The sequence below is a fragment of the Mus caroli genome, unplaced genomic scaffold, assembly GCF_978045245.1.
Source record: "Mus caroli unplaced genomic scaffold, Mus_caroli_1 scaffold_1, whole genome shotgun sequence".
Lineage (NCBI taxonomy): Eukaryota > Metazoa > Chordata > Mammalia > Rodentia > Muridae > Mus > Mus caroli.
In genome coordinates this window covers 129,979,573-129,998,257 of record NW_028227256.1, presented here as the reverse complement: position 1 = coordinate 129,998,257, position 18,685 = coordinate 129,979,573, and the positions used below count along the sequence as shown (strand labels likewise).

The 18,685-nt window shown below is 53.2% G+C and overlaps 1 protein-coding gene across 4 annotated transcripts in view; it reads left to right on the top strand.

Moving 5' to 3' along the window:
* Positions 1–2,855: 2,855 nt before the first annotated feature.
* Sox13 (SRY-box transcription factor 13) overlaps positions 2,856–18,685 on the top strand; it is a 43,169-nt gene continuing 27,339 nt past the window's right edge. For 2 of the 4 annotated variants that reach the window (XM_021161809.3, XM_029480257.2), the window contains exon 1: positions 4,171–4,666. In XM_021161809.3, the coding sequence (XP_021017468.2) occupies positions 4,662–4,666 (5 nt within the window). In that variant the 5' untranslated portion in view covers positions 4,171–4,661. Of the gene's footprint in view, positions 3,421–4,170; positions 4,667–14,105; positions 14,759–18,685 lie in introns of those variants that run through there. The other 2 variants (XM_021161800.3, XM_085841164.1) reach the window with 2 other exon arrangements.

Below are 18,685 nucleotides of genomic sequence, written 5' to 3'. Positions count from 1 at the left end.
TGCATTGGTTGACACAGACCAATCACATAAAGAAAACTCCATCCCTAAATCCTCATTGGTGGAAAAATGTAACTGTAACTCGGCTCAGATGTTTGTGGGTTTTCAGGCTTAAAAGCTCTGAAACATTGTGGCTCAGGGTCACAGTTCAGCTTCTGAGTCAGTAGTGGCTTGATTACAATTCATTTTTGTCACATGGATTGACCTGGTGTTTGAGTCTGGACCCAATAACAGTACTCAACATTTTGAAAACAGATAAAATTTCGTCTTGGGGGACTGGAGGTGTGGCTCAGTTGGTAGAGTGCTGCCATAACATGCAGAAGGAACCTAGTTTCCATCCCCAGCCCTGCACAAACCTTCCCATGCTGTGAGCTCTTCTAATTTCAGCACTTGGGAGGCAGAAGCAGGAGTTCCAGAAATTCAAGTTCGGCCTCTAGAGTTTGGGGATAACCTGGGCTATATGAGCCCTTGTCTCAAAATATTTTTTTTTCCATCTTAGGATAGAAGGTAGACAGGCAGGAAAGTGGGGCATGGAGAACACTTCAGAAGAACAGGCCCCTCGAGATGGTGCTGAGGGAAGACATAAACAAGGGAGTCTGAGAAAGAACATGCTGCAAGGTTGGAGAATATTCTGGAGTGTGGGGGTGCAGAATGAGTATTACAAGGTATGCATTTGATATTAGAGGTATACATTTGATGGTGTGGTCATAAGAAAGACCTAGCATCCTTCAATAGTTTCCTCCCTCCACTTACTGTCTCTAGCTTCCCCCCCTCGCCCCCATTCTAGAATGATGTCAAAGATACTGGTGCCACAAAGTCAGTAAGGTGGCACTAGACATTTTATGGGAAAACAGTGCCATATCAGCAGCAGACACTTCATAGCTTAATTTGGTGGCAGTGAGTGGGAGGGTTGTGTTAGAAATGAACTGCCAGGCGGTGAGTGATGGAGACAGGAGCATGCACCTTTAGGCTCCCTGTTGTTGTTTTTAGAGATGCCAGGGTTTTATTTTGTCTTAACTTATATTATGCTGTTGTTATTGTTGTTGTTGATGATGATGACGACAGTGTCTCACTATGTAGATCAGGCTACTTCCAAACTCATAGAGATCTACCTGCCTCTGCTTCCTGAGGCTGGGGTTAAAGGAGACTAACTCCACACCCAGTTCAAATTCCATCCTTGTCTGTCTCCATCTGCTGTAGCTAATGGCAGGGACAGGGAGGGGCCCACAGAGAAGTGCACCACTGAAGCTGACCAGAGGCCAGAGGGAAACCACAAGGTATGGGTGCACAGACATGTTGTCTGGGAGGAGAGAAAGAGGGTGGCACTTGGATAATTCTTTACTGGCTTCTGAAATGATCCCATCCAGTCGCCCTAAAACCATATCCTCAACAGTTATCATTGGCCTTTCCCATCTGCTTTCCCACACTCTAGCCCTACCGTGGCTCAGGTCTTCACCCTTCTGAAGCTCCTCACTGGCCAAGCTCTGTACCTCAGCTCAACTGATTGCACCAGAGCCCTACTTAGAACCCCTTTCTCTGTAAAGAGCCAACTGATAAACACGAATGTATTAAGGGCCTCCTCTTTGCCAAGTCCTATCTAGACACATAGGATCTAACCGTGAACAAGAGGCACATCCCTCCCTGTCCCAAAGAGTTTACCATCTCAACGACACGGCATAGACAGGCAAATGACCTGCGGGGTTCTCAGAGCCCATGGATGGAGCTTCTGGCCATGATCTGATCCTCAAGAAAGATTGCCTGAGAAGCTGGTACCAGACTGAGACCCGAAAGACAGAAGACTATCAAAGAGTTGTCACCCAGGCAGGGAAGCAGGGACTGATGAAATGCACGCATCCTATGGAAGCTTCCTGCTTGGCCACCACTCGCTGGAGAGGGAGAGGGTCATACAGTCCCACAATGGGCGTTCCTTCAACCAGCCCTGCTCCCACAGGTCTTCAAGACCCACTTGAAACTGTGGTCTTTCCAAAGGAGCCTCTGATCCAAGTCCCCAGAGCTTAGCCTCCTTGGTAGATCCTATGGCTCTAGCACTTTGTAGAATTCCTTCACAACATGGGAATCCAGGAAGGGCTGTCACTGTGTCATTCATCTTGGTGATCCCTGGCATCTGCTTGGGTCAGGTCTAGTGTAGACATTTAATAGATGGGCCGAATGAGGAGAAATCCTTCTTCAAACATGCCTTTCTCCTAAATGGGGCAGGAAGAAAGGAAGGACTTGTTGGAGAAATTCTAAAAAGGACAGGGCTAGGGAGTGGCCAGAGACATTCGGAAGCTGTCATAGATCTGATCTCATCAAAGCAGGTCTCTCCTTGCCCTCAGGTTGGTTTCAAATTGAGATCCTCCTGCCTCAGCTTCCCAGGTATTTTAGGCATGAGCCACTCCCAGCTCCAAGAGCAGCTCTCAAGGAGCATGCCTTTAATCCTAGCATCCTGGAGGCAGAGCCAAGCAGGTTTCTGTGAGTTCGAGGCCAGCCTGATTTACCAGTGAGAAAAATTAAGTCCAATCTCGGGGTCTCTGGAGGAGGCTGTGAACTGGACTTGTTAAAAGGAATGAAAATTCCCTGTAGTAACTCTCAAACCTGGGTCGAGGGACTAGGCAGAATTCACCTTCCTCCCCCATTTTCTCTACCCAGTGGGTCACTACATCTCCACAGGTCTCACTCCGGAGAACCTCTGCTGTCCCCTTCCCAGCACAGGTCTCCAGCTGTTGAGGCCTGGCTGGACCAGCTGCTGGGAGGAGGAGGAGGAGGAGGAAGCTCTGTCCCTCCCTCCTCCATCTCCACACCCTCCCTCCTCCCCCGCCCGCTCGCGCCCTCCCTCCCTCCCTCTTTCTCCTCGGAGGCTGTCGGAGTGGCTTTCGCAGAAGCGAGCGGCGAGCGCCCTGCTCCAGTCCCGCCTGGGAACTGAAGTGTACGAGCGCGGCTCCTGGAAGCCAAGCTCCGGAGCGGCCGGTGGAGGTCGAAGGCCCGGGCGGCGCGCTCAGCTTCGGAGGCCCTGGCTTTGGACCCAGCGGGCTCGGAGCTGCGCGGAGGGGCAGAGCGCACTGCCCGCCGGCGCAGCGGCCGCGAGTCCGGGAGCCGGACTGCGGAAGAGAACGCGGCGGCGGCCAGCCGGGGGCAGAGGGCAGAGTGCCGAGCGGCCTGGCTCGGAGGAGGGCGCCGCCCGACCGGTCCTCAGATCGGCGCCCGCGACCGTGGCCAGCGGAGCCAGGCGGGCCGCGGGTCCTGAGCGCTTTCAGCCCACGGCGGGGGGCGTGCCTCCGCCCGGCCGCGCCGCGCCGCCCCGGCCCGCTGCCCGCCGCGTTGCCGGGGCATGTGAGCGGGAAGGCCAGGCTGCTGGCTGCCGGGACGCACTGAGCAGAAGCCGGAGCGCGGAGTGGCGACCCCGGGCCAGCGCCCGACCGATTAGTAAGTGCGCCCCTCCGCGCCGCGCGCCCCATCACCCAGCCTCGCGAAGTTTGACACGCGCGCCCCCCGCGTTCTTAGGGACACGCTGGCTCTCTTCCGCGCGACTTTCCATCTTGGGCAAAGTTTTTGCCAGGCGGAGCCGATCCTACCAGACCCCTCACAACGCCGGCCGGTGGCGCCGCGCTGATCCCGCGTCCTTTTGGAGGGCAGTGGCTACAGGCCGTTGGGGGTGGCGTGCGCGCGCCACGCGAGCCGGGCTTCGGGGGTCCTCTACCCGCCCGCCCTTTGCGACCCGTCGGCCTTAGGTCTTTCGCCCCAGCCTGACCAACGCGCCCAGTTTAAGCACTCCCAGCCTGAGCTTGGCTGTCCCCGTGAGAGCCCCACGTGGGGCTCGGACACCCGCAACGCGGAGCTCCGGCCCCGGGATGCATTGGGCAGCCGGGGTTGAGCGCGCGCCCTTCCCACGGCTCCCGTTCATTCCCCGCGGACCAGCCGGGCGCCGCCTCCCGTTTTTTCAGCCGTTGCTGCTCTTGTCTTCTCTCCACTCCAGCCTGCCCCTTGCCACCCCTGCGTCCCACGGTGGAGTGTCGGAGGAGCGCCTTTCAGCCCCTTTCACGGTAGAAATAAATTGAGTACAGGGCTGATGGGATGGGGGTGGGGGGGGGGTGGTCGCGTAGTCCCAGCGGTTCGCCATTGTTTTCCCATCCCACGTTCGGTACGTAAACACACAATCACGCGAGTGTGTTTGTGTGTGCGTGCGTGTGTGTGCACGCGCCAGCTGCGGCTGCTCAGATTCCCCAGGAGCTGTAGGATCGCCTGCGGGATCTCCCTGCAACCAGCCTACATGTCCTGGCAGGAGGTGCCTCATTACTTGAAGCTGGGGGGAAGAGGCACGGAGAGTGGGAGCTGTCCCAGAGTCTATAGCGAGGCCGGGGGTCCGGCTTGGGCTGGACGTGAATTTTGAACTTCAGCCTTGGATTATTCCGGGAGGACCCGGGGCGCTTCAGCGGTGGCTCTCGCCTGGGAGGGTCCCCAGCAGCTGGCGCTCTTGGCAGCATCTCCGCGACAAGAGCTTAGAGGAAACCGAGGAGTTTTCCTGGGAAGTTTGCTTTAGCTCTGTGGGAATTTCCGGGCCCGGCGCCTTAGCGCTGGCGCTGGCGGAGGGGTCTGACCTAAGGCTGTCAGTTAGTGATGCTGCCACTCCGAGCAAGGTTCCCAGAGACCCTGTTTCCAACCTCTTGATGCGGTAGGAAGTCCCTCACTGTGTGCTAGATTCAGCACACTTGGGTCTTGTTCTTGACAGAGATGGGTTGCTTGATCCTGGCGATGTCCAAACATCGCCTGTACTTTCTCAGATTAAAAAAAGGGCGGATCTGTGCTTCTATCTTTGAAGCTGGCGTATGTTGATGGTTTGAAGGATGCTGGTTTGGAAGGTCTGTACCACGGAACGCCAGATAGCCTTGTAGTTAGAACCAGGAAGCTAAGCTGGAGTTGTACAGTGGTGCAGCCGCTGGTGGTGCCACCGGAGGCAATTTGACCCACCTCCCTTGCTCGGGTTACTTATCTGTATAGTGAGGTTAAATTCTGACAGTGGCCACCTCGTGGGGGTGGTCTTAAGGATGAAAAGTCTAAAGGCAATCTCAGCGCCATGCGGCACAAAGTAAATAAATGCTCGGCAACTGTTAGCTGTTGGTGTCGGGATGTAACTTAGTGGAAGAGCTCTAGCTCAACATGCAGGAAATCTTGGGTACTGTGTTCATATTTACGTTTATTATTGTTGTTACTGTTAGTTTGTTTTCCAATACAGGGTCTCTGTGTAGCTCTGGCCACTCTGGGACTTGTTTTGTAGACCAGGCTGGCCTCGAACTCAGATTCTCCTGCCTCTGTCTCCTGAGTGCTGGGATTAAAGGCAGAGACACCATGCCCAGCTAGCTACTGTCCTTCCTGTAATAACAGTATTATCAAGCCCAGGGTCTAGTTCATACTGGGGAAGAGACTACCACGGAGCAGTATCTCCAACCTGAACCATTATAATTTAAAGGACCGTGTATAGAGCCCGCAATCTTTGTGATTGTGTCCATTTGATCAATTTTAGTAATTATTACTTACGGGGAGGAAGTGACCTCACTCTCCTTCCTACCTCTTCTGGATTCTGATCTACCCAAACTTACCTTCTAGTTATTTATCTGCTTCAACCTTCTTGAGTATTTTTTCCTTCCTTCTTCCCTTCCTTCTTTCCTCTTAAAAATTAATCTTCACACCATGTAGCTAGCATTCTCCCTGGAAACAGCCCCAGGAAGGAAATGTCTTCGAAAGGGTATTCCCTGGACACCCTGGTCTGTGCTGCAGACCCAGGATTGGATGTGCATTTGTGTCTCGGGGAACTGGATGGATTTTTACTAAGAGGATCCCAGGTGTCTGGGACTCAGGGGAAGTCAGGTGGGCCAGGCAGACTGTCTGCCCTAGAGGGTTCTGTTCCCAGGGTAGGATCTGTTTCCTGTTGCTGGGGCTCACTTGAGAACCTAGCCTAGCTAGCCTGGCTGCCAAGCATACTGCATCTGAGACTTAGATAAATGAGAGCTGTCACCTCCAACTTTACAGTGACAGTTGGAGAGGCTACTCGGAATGTAGGGGAGACACAGGTTCTTGTCTTTATTGCGGCATAGGACAGGGAGGGGAGATCCAGGGGCACCCCTTTCTTCCTTCCCTGACCTTCTGACCCTTACCAGGCATGGGGAGTGGGGGTGGGTGGCCAGTGTGGGAAAACTTGGTGTTGGGCAGGTCCTGCAAGTAGGCGGTTTGCAGATGCAAAGTTTAAAACATCTGCTTCATTCCTTAACAGAAACTTGTGGAAGGAATATGCCAATCTCCTGCCAGGCCTGGGCTAGACAAGTGTGATAGTAGGTGAACAAGTGGATTGCCTACCTCTTGTAGAGCGGCTGCTTTCTAATGGGGGTCCCGTGAAGAGAGTACCAGACCATGAGAAAAAATACCCAGTGTGGGGAGGTAGGTAGAGCACAGGGCAGTGGGCTTGTTGGGAGGCCAGTGAAGACTGCCCTGGGAAGAACTCAGGGTAGCATAGGCCTGAAGACAGAAGGATCCAGCTGCACACAGCTGGGAAGAGGAGCATTCCAGGCTGAGGCACCAGCACATGCTCTCCTCCTCCCAGGTCAGAACCAAGTATGCAGCTTGGTGGTTGGAAAAGAGCCTGTAGGATCAGGAGGGCCAGAGCCTGGCTGGTGGCACCTGGTAGAGTGACTGGGGGTGGGGGTGGGCTGCATTTTACTGTCAGCTCCACAGGAAGCCGTTGGAGAGTAGAGTGATTTATGATTTTTTAAGATGATTTGATACCAAAGAAACTGATTCCTATTGCCCCAGGGCAGGAAATGATGGCTGAGGGAGGAGAAATTGTGTTTTTTGTTGTAGTTTATTTTGTTCTTTGTAAATTTAGTACATGTGCACACTTATCAACAATACCCCAACCCCCAAAATACTTTCAGCAGAACACCTTAGAACCTGGAGAAAGTAGAGGAAAAGCTGATATGTGTCCACACACTGATACATGTATGATACAATCTGGTGCAGATAATTAGATGTGTACATGTAGAGGGTTATTTTTTTTGTTTGTTTAAAAAATTTTAATTACACTTATTTATTTAGTGTTTGTGTGTTAGTGGTAGGGACTTGCGGCACTGTATTTGTGTGGAGGTCAAAGAAAGAGATGGTCTCCACTTTACATATGTCCACATATGTAGGGAGGGGAAGCATGGAACATGTGGAGTTCAGGAGAAACCAGAGGGGAGATGTGTGTGTGTGTGTGTGTATGTGTGTATGTGTGTATGTGTGTATGTGTGTATGTGTGTATGTGTATAATTCAGAAGCACCAGGACCAGGAATCATGAAGATCATGAAGAGATGTTGCCAACCTCAGGTCCATCCTGCAGCCTTATTTGCAGATGGGAAGTAGCCCAACAGGGTCTTTTTGCTTTAAAAATAAATAAATAAATAAATAAATAAATAAATAAATAACAGATTTGGGAATTGTGTGTCCTATGAGAAGGACTTAGGTAGAGCAGATGTCCTGTTTCTGGTCTATGAGGTGAGCCAACGGCCTCTTAGAGCTGCTGAGGCCCCTGGTAGGTATGTTGGTAGCTGCACCTGCTCCTCCTGGACACCCATGGTTCTTGCCCTTAAGGGCTCACACACTAAGGTTTCCTCTGGAGGTTTGGGGTGGCCTTTCTTGGGCTACCATAGGTGTGCTTTCAGGAAGCTAATGCCGTGGTAAAAGGAATCCACACCCCTGTCCTGCACCCGTCTCCTCAGTACATTGATGGGTGAAGCTGAGTGTTTGCAAAGGCCTCTGCAGGAAGGGCTGCCCCCTTGAATGGGAGTTATTTTCCTTTTGCTTAGGAGGGCCTGCTTCTGCCTGCACTTGCTGCCATTCCTACCCTATGCTAGTCCCCTTCCTGCAATGCCCTGGGTTGCTGTCAGAACTCCTGTCACCAGATGAAGAACTAGCACCTACAGTCTCCCTGATGCAGGCAGCAGGCATGATCTGAATGCTGGCCCTTCTCTGTTGACCTACGTGTTCCCAAAGACCTACCTTAGAGATTCATTATTTGCCCTTTGGGCAAGGCCGCCTCCACCCTCTGCCACTGTCCCTGAAGGGGATGTGTATCACCATGCTTTCTTACAATGCAGATGCATCCTACATGTCCCTGTTCTATGCCAACGAGACCCTGCTCCTCTGGACTTCTGGCCCTCATGACCCAGGCTTGGTACGAGGTTTTCCCAGTTTTAAGAAGACCTCTGTGCTTTGGTGGCTTTGGGTTGGCTTGGGGGCCCCTAGGACTGTCAGGCTGTGATACTGTCAATGACTCCAAGTCCCAGAGAAAGTGCTAGGTTGTGATCAGACCTATAGGCTTCGAGGGCAGGAGGGCAGGAGGGGAGGAAGTGGCTCGCTTCCCTGCTTCCATTCAAGAGCCAGCCACAGCTAAAGCTATGTAGTGTGTGGCCTGGTACCAGACCACTTAGAAGAGGTCCAGATACTGAAGGGGCAGAAGTAATTGGGTTACAAGACTAGGAAGAAGTGGGGACAATGTCTGCTGCCTTTTTCCTAAGTCATATTATCCAGCTAGGCGCTTCTGGTCTCTGAGAAGCTGCAAACCTGGCATTCGGTACCACAGAGAGAAACCCACATCCCACTCCCATTGGCCTTAGCAGTAAGCCCGGTAAACTGTCCCTGGGGATGGATGGGGCAGGGATTGGAAAGGAGCATTGGGCTCTCCCTCTACGTTGCCCCTCCCCCGTGCTTTGTAAGGACAGGTCCTAGGTAAGGTTTCAGTGTTCTGGCTTGAAAGAAGAAAGGGAAGGGGCAGTCCAGGGCGCTCCGCTGGCGCCCGGCCCCTGGTGTTTGGATCTGGAGTCCCTGCCAGGCCTGACTCCCTGGGGACCCGCCCCAAGGCGGCCGGCCTGTCCTCCTAGCACCCCGCCTCCTGCCTGCGGAACCGGCCGGGCGGAGAACCGGTTCCTGTGGGCCGCCCCGCCCCTCGAGAGGACAAGGGGTCGGCGCCTGCGCGGAGTTGGGTCCAGGCAGGTGCCTTGGGGTCCAGGTGTGACCAGTGAAGGGGGCAGCTGACATGGGGGCTCCCTTTGTCCCGATAGGCCCGGGGCACCGCAGGGAGAGCGGCAGCCCCAGTATCCCGGTGGCCCTTCTGAGGCCCGCTGCCATTGCTGACTTTTTTTTTTTTTTTTTAAGTTGTGGTTCATTTTATTGTTTTCTGTGCTGGGGAAGGACTCCAGTGCCTTGTTTGACCATGCTAGGCATAGCACTGAGCCACATACTTAGTCATTTCTAGTGTCTAAAAGTAGCATTAGAAGTGTAGTTACTTTTTTTTTTTTAATCAGAATGAAAGGATTTAAGATATATTGCGATTTGCCGGTGAGACAGAAAGGAATGGACCATTCCATGAGAGACCTGGAGGAGTTGGGTGCTGAAAGGGGCTTTCTGCCAGGCGGGTGACCATCACAGGACAAGGGGCCTTTGAGGCTGGGCCAGACCACTTTGTAGCCCAGGGGCCCCTGAAACACTCAACAGCACTGACTGAGGTGTAGTCAGGGACTTGCCAGCCTTATAGCTTTGGCCTTGGTGCAGTTTGACTAGACCAGAGGGATCTGGCTCTCCCTGCAAGTTTTCTGTGGGCCAAACCACCCCTCCCTCCTCCGAGCTCTACTGAAGGAGTCTGAAGTCATTCTACCAATCCAGGGAGGCCTGGGTTCTCAGCCTGTGTCTTGAGGGGTGGGGTGGGGTGGGGAAGGAAGGTTAAGAGGCTGGCAGTAAGCCTGTGTGAAAGTACAGTGGGGCTCTGGGAGCAGGCCCGGGTGTTGGGTGGGACAGGACTAGGACCCCTTGAAATCAAGGGGCTCATTTGTCTGGGTGGAGAGAGTGGAGAGTTATATGTTTATTCACAGGGCCTGGGCCAGGTGGGGCATCTAGGAGCTCCAGGGAGACCCTGAGGACATCAGAACAATATCCCCAAGGGAAGGGAAGAGTGACTGGAAGGGAAAGAACAGACCAGAGCAGAGGCCTTTGGGGAGGCAAGATGGAGGAGAATCCAATTGGGGTTTCACCTGTCTACTAGGGAGGGCCAGGCAGCAGGCACCCTCTTGCTCTCTGCTCCTGTCTTCTGCAGATTCAGTAAGATAGCGTTGTGGAGCCCAGCAGGCCCCCAGTAGGGGTAACAGGAGAGAGGTCTTTTCTGTAGGTTCAATATGTTCCCTAGACAGGGGACAGAGGGAAGGGCTCTGTGTTGTATCTTAGTGTGCAGTAGGAAACAGCAGAAGTTTCTCTTCCCTTCTCTTTGGTATGTGAGAAACAAGGCATGGATTGACTGCTGTCTGCCTGAGGACTGTTGAAATGAGTGTCCAACTCAAGGTGAGCGGTGCTTGGGAGTTTTGCAGTGTGTAGTCCGAACGACTGTACACTTGACCCTGTTGCAATCGGCTGCTTCCAGGCCCTATCTAGACTAGGTGTTAGACTCTCTGGTAGGCAGATGAGAAGAGGGGCCGTGCCTAGATAGTCAAGATAGTGAACTTCCAGTATGGCCAGCTTCTTCACCCAAAGCCTGACAGCTTGAAACAAAGGCCTTGTATGTAGGCTTTTGTCTCCCACCAGCAGGTCCCCTGCTGATGGACTGGCTCTACTAGTTGAGGCTGGATCAGTATGTGTCACACAACAGTTTTCAAACTGGCTGCACGTTGACTTTCATATCGTTCCTTCCCTTTTCTTGAGTGCACACATGTGAGGACAACTTCCAAGAGTCAGCTCTTTCTGCCATGACCCTCTTTGATGGATCCAGGGATTGGACTCAGGTTCTCAGGCTTGGCAGGAAGCAGCCTTCCTCCTCAGCCACAGCTTGCCCTTACCTTTGCCTAGTTTTAGATCAGTGTTCTTCAGTGTGACACCTCAAATTGTGAGAGTGATTTGGACTATTTGGCTTTTTGTTTCTTTTTTTGTTTTGTTTGAGACAGAGTTTTTCTGTGTAGTCCCGGAACTCACCCTGTAGACCAGGCTGGCCTCGAACTCACAGATCTGCCTGCCTCTGCCTCCTGAGTGCTGGGATTAAAGACTGCACCACCATGCCCGGCCTGACTAGCTATATGGATTCTTCTTTGCTCGGCACTGATGTGAAATTGTGGGAGAGCAGAGCTGAGGGGAGGGTTGTGTTCAAGTGTGGTACCTTTGGCAGTTTAAAGAGGGACCGTGGACTCTGGCCCTCCTGGAGTGGTCGCAGGAGTAACTCCTGGTGTCCAAGTCAAGGCTGATTGGCTAGGAGTGCTTCGCTGGGGCCCCAGCACAACGGAAGGAGAATGGGAGCTGAGGGGTTTTGCTTGCCTGCGTGGTCTCAGCACACGGATCTTGGCACCAGATCCTTCCTGTCTTCACCCATCATCGAAAGTCACCCATCCATGTCCTTCATGGGGAGCGAGCCACTGTGTCATGGCATCTAAGGAGGTGACTGGTCAGATAGAACCTGTCTAGGCACATGGGGTAGTGGTAGCTTTAAAGGTTACACCCTAAGGTCTTAACCTGGAAGTCAGCTGGGGCCTCATGAATGCAAAGAATGATGTTAAAGGGAACTACGGCCAGGGTGGGGCTGCCTTTTACTGTGTGTTATACGCATAGGGACTTGGGGGGGGGGCGGGGAGCTGCCTTCCTTTCTAGCAGAGCTTGGGCACCAGGTGACTGGATGCCTGCTCCCAGGCAGCCCAGGGATAGCATTGTCATAGCCAAGCTGGCATAAAATGCTTGCGTTACTTGCCCACCCTTTGCTGCCCTCCCCAAACCTAGCAGCGGGTCCGTGTGGGTAATCCATGTTTGACTAGAGCCTCTCTGGACTGCCAGGACCAGGCAGGCAGGTGCTGGCCGGGGCTGCGGAGCCCCATGCAGGAGTCAAGCTGCCAGTGCCAGCACTGCAGGATAAACAAGGCTGCTCAGAGGTTGGGGGAGGGAAGCCACCAAAAGCAGGAGGGAACAGGTGTCTCAGGAGCTGCTGACACAAAGGGCCTCTTGTTCCATCTTCCCATCTCAGGGGGCACCCTGCTCCCTCCCTTCTGCCTGCCCAGAGTCCAATGACCAGGTCAACTGAGGTGTTGTCTTTCGGCCTGTGTTTATGCGTGCTTAGAACAGATCGTGCAGGTACACCCCAGGAGGAAGGGAACCTGTCCCTCATAATCATATAGCCCAGCGGTCTCTATGGGTCTGAGGTTTGCCTTGTTGGGGCAGCGAGCCCAAGAGGCATAGGAGAGGAGAGAGCCTGGAGCTTGGCAGAGGACAGGGTATAGTGAGTACAGGAGTGGGGGATCACAAGAAATCCGTGAGCCTGGAGTAGCCAAGTGTGACAACACCCTCTCCTCCTTCATAATCATTCATGAGAGACCTGTGGTAACCTTTACTGCTGGCTTTGTTGTAGGGACTGGGGACAGTGCCAGCCGTCAGGAAGCCTCTGTAGCCAGACTAGGTCTTATTTCCTCATCTGTAAAATGGGATGATAACAGGACTGTCTGCCTCACGCTCTGATGGCTCACCTGTGGAGAGGTTTGAAATCCCCACAGGATTTGTGTGAGGATAGGGCGGGAGCATGGGCAGGTATATAGTGCCCGACAGGTGAGGGTGCTCCCGAAGATACACTTGCAGCACAGACCTGTCATGTCCATCAAAGGAAACAATGGTCTGTCTTTTCTTTGGCTTTCTAGAGTTGATGGCTAGGCTGTCCGTGGCCTGTGTGGATGGGTGAGGCTGGGCGATCCAGGACCTCTGGCTTTGTTGAGGATTCTGCCATTGTGCAGGACTGAACGGGGGAAGCCTGCACTCAGTGAGTGGGCATCACCAGGCATGTGGCTCTGCTGGGGCTGCCTAGAGTTGCTCCTGTGCCCTTTCTTATGAGGGAGGAGCCCCCTCGCCACCCCCATCCCCAGCATCTCCTCTGATAGCTCTATGTGTTGGGGGTGGAGTATGGGACTGTGGACACTCGGGTTTGTGAGCATGTGAGTTTAGGACTGTTGCCTGGTCTCTTGGAGGTTTACTTTGGAAGGCCTAGGAGTATATAGAACCTTCTGGGCTCCAGGGGCTCCACCCCAATGGCAAAGACCCAGATCAGCCCCCAGCAGACCCAGGCAGGGCCTAAGACCTAAAGTTGCCCACCCATGGGGGCAGGTCATTCATCATCCATTCTGTCTGGGTGACAGGGCCCTTTGGGTCATGGCTGTGTCCTTACAGCCACAGACAGCTCTTCCCAGACATCTGGAAGGATGTGCTTGGCACGGGCCATTGTTCTCTCTTGGCCTTTGTCACTTGCCACCATGGCCATGACCAGTGTGAATATATGGCCCTTTCTCTTCCTCCCCTGAGTCATGTTTCCTAGGTGTTCCCAAGGTGGACAGAGACCAACGAGACGAGTTGCTTTAAGGGCAAATACTGGGGCATAGGGCGGGGACACGGCTCTGGGTTCACACAGCCAGGTGGTCAAGATGGCTTTGTAGGAACTCTACACAGACAAGCAAGAGAGAGGAAGGAGCAGCAGGCCCCTGGTCTTTCCACAGGACTTTGTCAGTATTTAATGTAGTTTGAATACAGACAGCCTTCGAATTTACAGCCTTCATCCAGTCACTTGGGTGTGATTCTCACTGTTTTTCTCAAGGTGGGGGCTTCTGGTCCTGCCTGTGACTTTCACTCTTGCTCTCCACCCCCCCCCCCCATTACAGAACATAGGTGCTCCACCCACTTCCCATTACATTACAGAACATAGATGCCCAGCCTCTCCCCCTACTAATGGCCATCTCTGTGCTGGGGTCAGGGCACCTTCAGGCTGTACTCAGCAGGTACTCAGTACATGTGGCATAAAGCAGGGTGACAAGGACCAAACTTACAGGGTTCCTCGGCCTGCCTCGCACTTATGAAGGAAGGCTTCGTGGTGAGGGGTAGCCACTAGAAGGGAGAGCTGGAGGCAGAGGTGAGCCAGCAGGAACCAGTTTCTCTGGAAGTGACTGGCCTAAAGGGAGCCTTTCTCTCCCTGGCCTCACAGGGACTCGCGTTGAGGAGCAGAAAGGAAGAGGCCCGTGGTTTTGTTTTTCAGACTGAGTCTGTTAATAGCAATTTATTGCATCCGGGTCTCCAGCCAAGCACATTCTGTTCCCCACTTGGACATGGCAGGGCTAGACAGGAAGGAGGAAGGGATCAACAGTTGTGATTGACGACGGGTGTCTTGGGCTATGAAGGAGGCGCCAGTTTCACCACAGGCTAGCTTGAGCCTGGCCTGGCCCATGTCGGAAGATAGATGCACAAGGAGGCTGGGAAGCAGAGTGGGCAGCTCCTGCCCTGCACCATGCCGGAGGGGCCTCGCACGTTCTGCTTTCTGTTTGTCAAATGGAGTTTGGGCTGTGTGATGTTGACCAGACCTGAAGTGTTTTCTTGAGCACTCTGGAAAGACCCCTATAAGGAAAAGGAGGGCAATCATGCAAGAGACCTCCAGAAGAGGGGGAGCGGGCAAGATGGCCGCCCCCGTGGAAAGAATGGCGCACGAGCAAAACACCCCCCCCCCTTTTTGCAATGTGCTGAGCTGGTGGAATTTCACTCAGTGGGTGCAAGATTGGGCGGCAGATAGAGATCTGTGGGCTCCTGGGCTGTCTGTGTGTGTGTGCAGACTGTCATGTGGGGGTCCAGGATGGAGAAAGCAGGGCTGGCACCCGGGGTACCCCATCTTCCCAGCTGCTCTCCATGGTTCCTGGGATGCATAACTGATCCCCACTCCTGGAGGCAAGCCCCCCACCTCTCTCTCAGGTAAGCGAACGTCCGCCTTCCTTTCCCCATCATTCTCCCAGATGTTCGGCACTGACAACAGGCGATCTCCTCACTTATTCAAGCCCACTCCTAGAAACCATACTCGTGGTGTGGAACCTCAGCTCAGGAAAGAAAGGTGGAGCCTGACCCCAAGGGTTGGGACAGTGGTGACCTCTTGCGCTCCAGCTTCATCCCAAGCATGGTACCACTCGGTGGCTGTTGAAGGTCAGGTTCACTTTTTGGTGAACACGGTGTGTGTTAGGCAGCAGGCACCTGGACATGCTTTCTACCTGTGAGGTCTGGCCCATTGTTGTTCCTAGGGACAGCTGGTGGCCTCTTAGACCTGTTGTTTGTCCTCTCTTCTCTGGACTGAGAATCATCTTTCTCAGAACTCAAGGCTCCTGCCTGAGGCTCACCAAAAGGCAGACTCAGCTCACCACACCCAGGCTTCCTAGCTTCCCTGGTGCCCTTCACATCAGCATATGTGGGACACTGTTGGGCCAGGGACTGTGAGGGCCAGTCCAGAGGCTCAGGAGGGAGCCGGGGACAAGGAGCAGCTGGCAGAAACTGGGCAGAAACATAGCCTGCACTTAGACAGAGTCCACCTGGTTCAGCCAAACGTTGGACCCAGGCCACAATGCTGGAACTTTGTTAACAATGGGGAAACAGAGGCTGTTTCAGAGAACTTTGAGAATGGGTGGCTGGTTCATTCAGGCTGAAGTGTCTCTCATTGTCCTAGGAAAATTCCCAGCAGTCTCTGTTCTTTTCCTTTCCATTTGAAGCCATTGTTGCTGCCTTCCCATTGTGTGAATGGCTGGTGACTGAGGGAGGGCCTTGCCTTTACTTGCCAGGGCTCAAGGGTGTGGGCTCAGGCTAGCAGCTTCGGAGCCATGTTGCACTCCCATCCGCCCAACCCATGGTGCCCAAGGAAGGGTTTTAGGGTGTCACCACCTTGACTAAGATCCCTGCATGTGTAGGCTCTCTGACGCTGGCCTTTTTAGAAGGCAATGATTTGGTGGCCAGCATTTTTGAGACAGGGTCTCAAAATGAGCTGTGGTTGAGGGAGGCCGCGAACTCTTGACCCTTCTGCCTCCACCTCTTGAGTGCTTTCAGGATAGGTGCGTGCTACCATGCCCTGCTTGGTTTGATGTATATTTTTAAAATGAATGACATTCCTAGAAACTTTAATCATTAATTAAACATAATCAAGACCTCATTGTGTAGGAATGATTGAGTGTGGTGGGAGATGAGGCAGCCATGCTCAGCTCTCTGGAGACTGTGTTCTGTGGGACCTGACAGAAGGGGGCTACAGCCAGGTCTCATGCCAGTGTTCCTGGACAGTGAGATGGAGTGGGATGCCTGAACTATGATTTCTGGCCAGTATTGGAATGGATCTCTCTGTCTCTGTCTCTGTTTCTTTCTCTCTCAGACAGATTTATTAGATTTTAAAAGTGAAAGCTCTGGACAGGTAAGCTGTGACTCAGCAGCTGCTCAGGGGAGGAGAATGGAGGAGCGAAGGGAAATGCCGTGCGATGTGAGTTAAGCCATCATGGATGCCAGCTAGGCCCATGGCGGACAAGCAAACTCTCGCGGCAGGGAGGGTGGCTTTTGAGGAAACAAATAAAGGACCCCAAAGAACCTGAGAAATCTTGCTTACAACGGAGACAGAAGAAAAGGAAATTGTTAACACTTTTTTGAGTGATTCAAGCAGGCACACTTAGAAGCTGAAGCCGTGCGGCCGCCAGCCTGGAAACTGTTTCCTTAGAGCAGAGTTTTCTCACAGTAGAAGAGGGAATCACAAAAGATAAAAGGGATACCTGTGTTCTCACTCTTCATCTGTGGTGAGTGTGGAGCTGGCTGACCACTGAGCCTCGTCCTGAGCAGGGATAGAGCTACCCTGGGCCCTGACAGGATGCTGCCCGGTACCCTGATCATGCTCTCTGGAAGATCTAGTGAGAGAGGTGTGCCTCTGCAGGGGTGGTGGGCACAGACATTGCATCTCCAGTGTCGTCTTTAGCTTCCCACAGCCTTCTTCCTTTGAATGCAGTGCTGGCCACCAGGGCAGGCATGGGGAGGGTTCTTCAACAGGCGAATGTGAAAAGTGCCCACGTAGAGCCTGGCCTGGAGGGATCTCATCCAGGTTTGCTGTTGTTACTGGCTGCTGGGTCCATTGTGTTATTGATGACCATTTTACCCAAAGTCACCAAGGTGAGGCCTGCTATCCTGGGCATCTCCAGCAGGGCTGGGGTGCGGACCCTGAAAGAATAAACTTGCAGGGTAGGCATAACAAAAAATGACAGATTGACTCAGAGGACATTAACTTGTCCGGCTCCTTTAGTTCTCACCAGGCAAAAACCAGTGGAGGCTCATAGGCATGCTGGAAGCCGGACCGTGCATTTTAAGAAGTTGTGATGGTCAACAGACTGTAGCTAACCTTTGGACCCTGATGCTGGATGCTGCAAGAGACAGCTTCCTCTTCAGACCATGGCTGCAGGGAGGAGTCTTGCTGGGTCACTGTCCCTGATACATGCAGGTTCCACAGATGGCAGCTGGGGCCTGAAGAGTCAATAAGAAGTGGCCTTTTCCAAGAGGTCCTGGTCTGTGGTTTGGGATTTGGAGTTAGTCTCGTCGATTTCCTTGTCTGTGAAATGGGTCTGGCTCGCAAACCAGCCCTATTCAAGATTCCAGGGATGTCCAAGGGCCGCATGCCACTGAGGACGGCTGTGATGGGGCCAGACACAAAGTCATAAGCTTACTGAAAACGACGTGGATGTCGTTGCCTTGTTTTGTTTCCTCTTGTAAGTTGGTTGTGTGGTTCCGTAGCTAACATGACAGTGAGCGGGAGCCCTTTGCGATCACCCAGGAGATGGCCTTGCCTGCTATGCCTGCTGAGTCCTTTCCCCACGTGGCCTGCTTCTGTTGGAAATTAGGGCCTTAGCACACTATCTTCACCCGCCCCTTCCTTGCCTTTGCATCAAAGGCTGGTGCCCCCTCACCTATAATTTAATCATCCGGAGAAGTAATAACTGACTCTCTGTGCAAATGTCTGGGTGATGTGCGGCATGCCTCTGAGCTGAAGGTGTCCAGATGACTGGGGGTGCATAGGGCCATGTAAATCATTTGATGTATCAAGTACTTGGACAGAAAATAAGTGGGCTGAGCCCCTCCCCCACCCCTGCCTCAGGCAGGGAAGGGTCTTTTGACTACTTTTGTGTGGAGGGGGGGGGGAAGCTGGGGCTTGAAGACCTTAAGAGGTACGGCCAGAATTGTATCCAACCGGAGGGGGCTCACATCTGGGCAGGCTCTCTCTAAACTAGAATGCTCACAAGTCAGGGCTGTCAGGGTAGATAGTGCCGAGCCGGGAAGAAGAGGGTTAAATTCTTCCTAAGTGCAGAGCCTGGCTTTTCCAGTGACCCCACCAATGACCCCCTGCCCTCCCCTGGGTCGGGTCTGCAGACTGTTGGGGGAGGGGAGCCACTGGGGGAGCTTCAGCACTCTGATGGATAAGAAATGCCCCAGGGTTGCCGACTCTCTCTTTCATCAAACAGGGATGGATGAAGGTGCTGGTGGCTTTCCAGTCGGCATAGCAAGTCCCTAGGGTCATTGGGGTGGGCTGCCATCAGAAGGACCTGCACTTTAATCAAGCTACAGAATACAGGCTGTGGACATGGCAGACTCTTAGATGTGTTCTTAGCAAGGTGGGAATAAACATTGTTTTTTGTCAGTAAAATACTAGATTAAAATAAAAATTAGAAAATGAAACTTGAGATGGCCCTCCGGGCTAGCGGGACTTCGGGGCCAGCTTGTGATTTGTTGAGGAGGAAAAGAGTGCAGGGGTAGCCGACGGAAGCTAGTGTCCATGACCTCAAGTGGATTATTCCCTGAAAATTGGGACAGTAGCGGTCTGTCCTCCCCGGTGACTCTTTC